At 74.1% G+C, this 952-nt stretch overlaps 1 protein-coding gene across 1 annotated transcript in view; it reads right to left on the bottom strand.

Moving 5' to 3' along the window:
- MAN1A1 (mannosidase, alpha, class 1A, member 1) overlaps positions 1-952 on the bottom strand; it is a 165,870-nt gene that overhangs the window by 163,646 nt on the left and 1,272 nt on the right. The window contains exon 2 of the mRNA XM_008583287.1: positions 55-696. Coding sequence (XP_008581509.1) covers positions 55-696 — 642 coding nt within the window. The remainder of the gene's footprint in view (positions 1-54; positions 697-952) is intronic.

Genomic DNA, 952 nt, shown 5'->3' with positions numbered 1-952 from the left:
CGCCGGGCCGCCCGCTGTCCAGTGGCCCGGCGCCGCGCCGCTCAGCAGCCAAACTTCGCCGCCGCCGGGCGTCAGCGGCTGCGGGGCTGGGTCCTGCGCATCCAGGCCGCCCAGACCCCTCGGCTGGGCTGCAGGGCTCCCCCGGAGAAACAACTCCCCTGCGGGTCTTCTCCCGGGGGCGCCTCCTTTGGCAAACAAGCACGCGCGACAGACCGCTGGCTGCAGCCCCTGCGGAGAGAGAAAACAGCAAAACGTGATCAGTCCTATGATGATGATAAAGTTTCCAGCGGGTCCCCGCCCTCCGACGGCCTCGCCAGCCGCCGGGACGGCTTCCCCTGCGCGGAGTCCAGAGTCCGGCTCTGGGCACCGCCCTCGGAGCCCACTCTTCGGACTTGGGGTGAAGTTTTCAGGTCCCGGGGGGCGGAGTGTCCCCTGCACACCTGGGGCAGGGTCGCGCGCGGACACCCCCGGAGGGGGCGGCGCACCTCTGTGCAGGAGGGGCGCAGCGTGGGTGGGGAGCTCGTCAACTTCGCCCGCTCCCCATCTCCTAGCTGAGACTGCCTCTTCCTTCCAGGTGGCGGCTGAGCGCGTGGCCCCGCGGCCCCGGCCGCGACTCAGGTGGGCGAGCGCGCAGACCCGCGGGCGAGGAGCAGCGAGCAGGGCAGCACGATGCCCTCCGCCGCGGCCCCGCGAGCACTAATATCACTGCCGGTCTCGGGGCGGTCGGAAACGAGGACGGTGATGCGTCCGGAGAGTGACAGCACGGCCGGGCCAATCACACGCCGCCCAGGGGCCCGCGGGGGCGGGGCCGAGGCTGGGAGGGGGCCGCGCGGGGCGGGGAGTTTACGGGAAGCGCAGCCTCGTGGGGGCCCGGCTGGGGGTGCCCGGGGCGCGAGGGGGGCGGGAGCCGCGGCTTGCGGGGCGGGCGGGCCCGTGCAGGGGGCCCAAGGGG

Source organism: Galeopterus variegatus, unplaced genomic scaffold, assembly GCF_000696425.1.
Source record: "Galeopterus variegatus unplaced genomic scaffold, G_variegatus-3.0.2 Scaffold96, whole genome shotgun sequence".
NCBI classification, from domain to species: Eukaryota; Metazoa; Chordata; class Mammalia; order Dermoptera; family Cynocephalidae; genus Galeopterus; species Galeopterus variegatus.
This window is presented reverse-complemented; position numbering and strand designations above follow the sequence as displayed.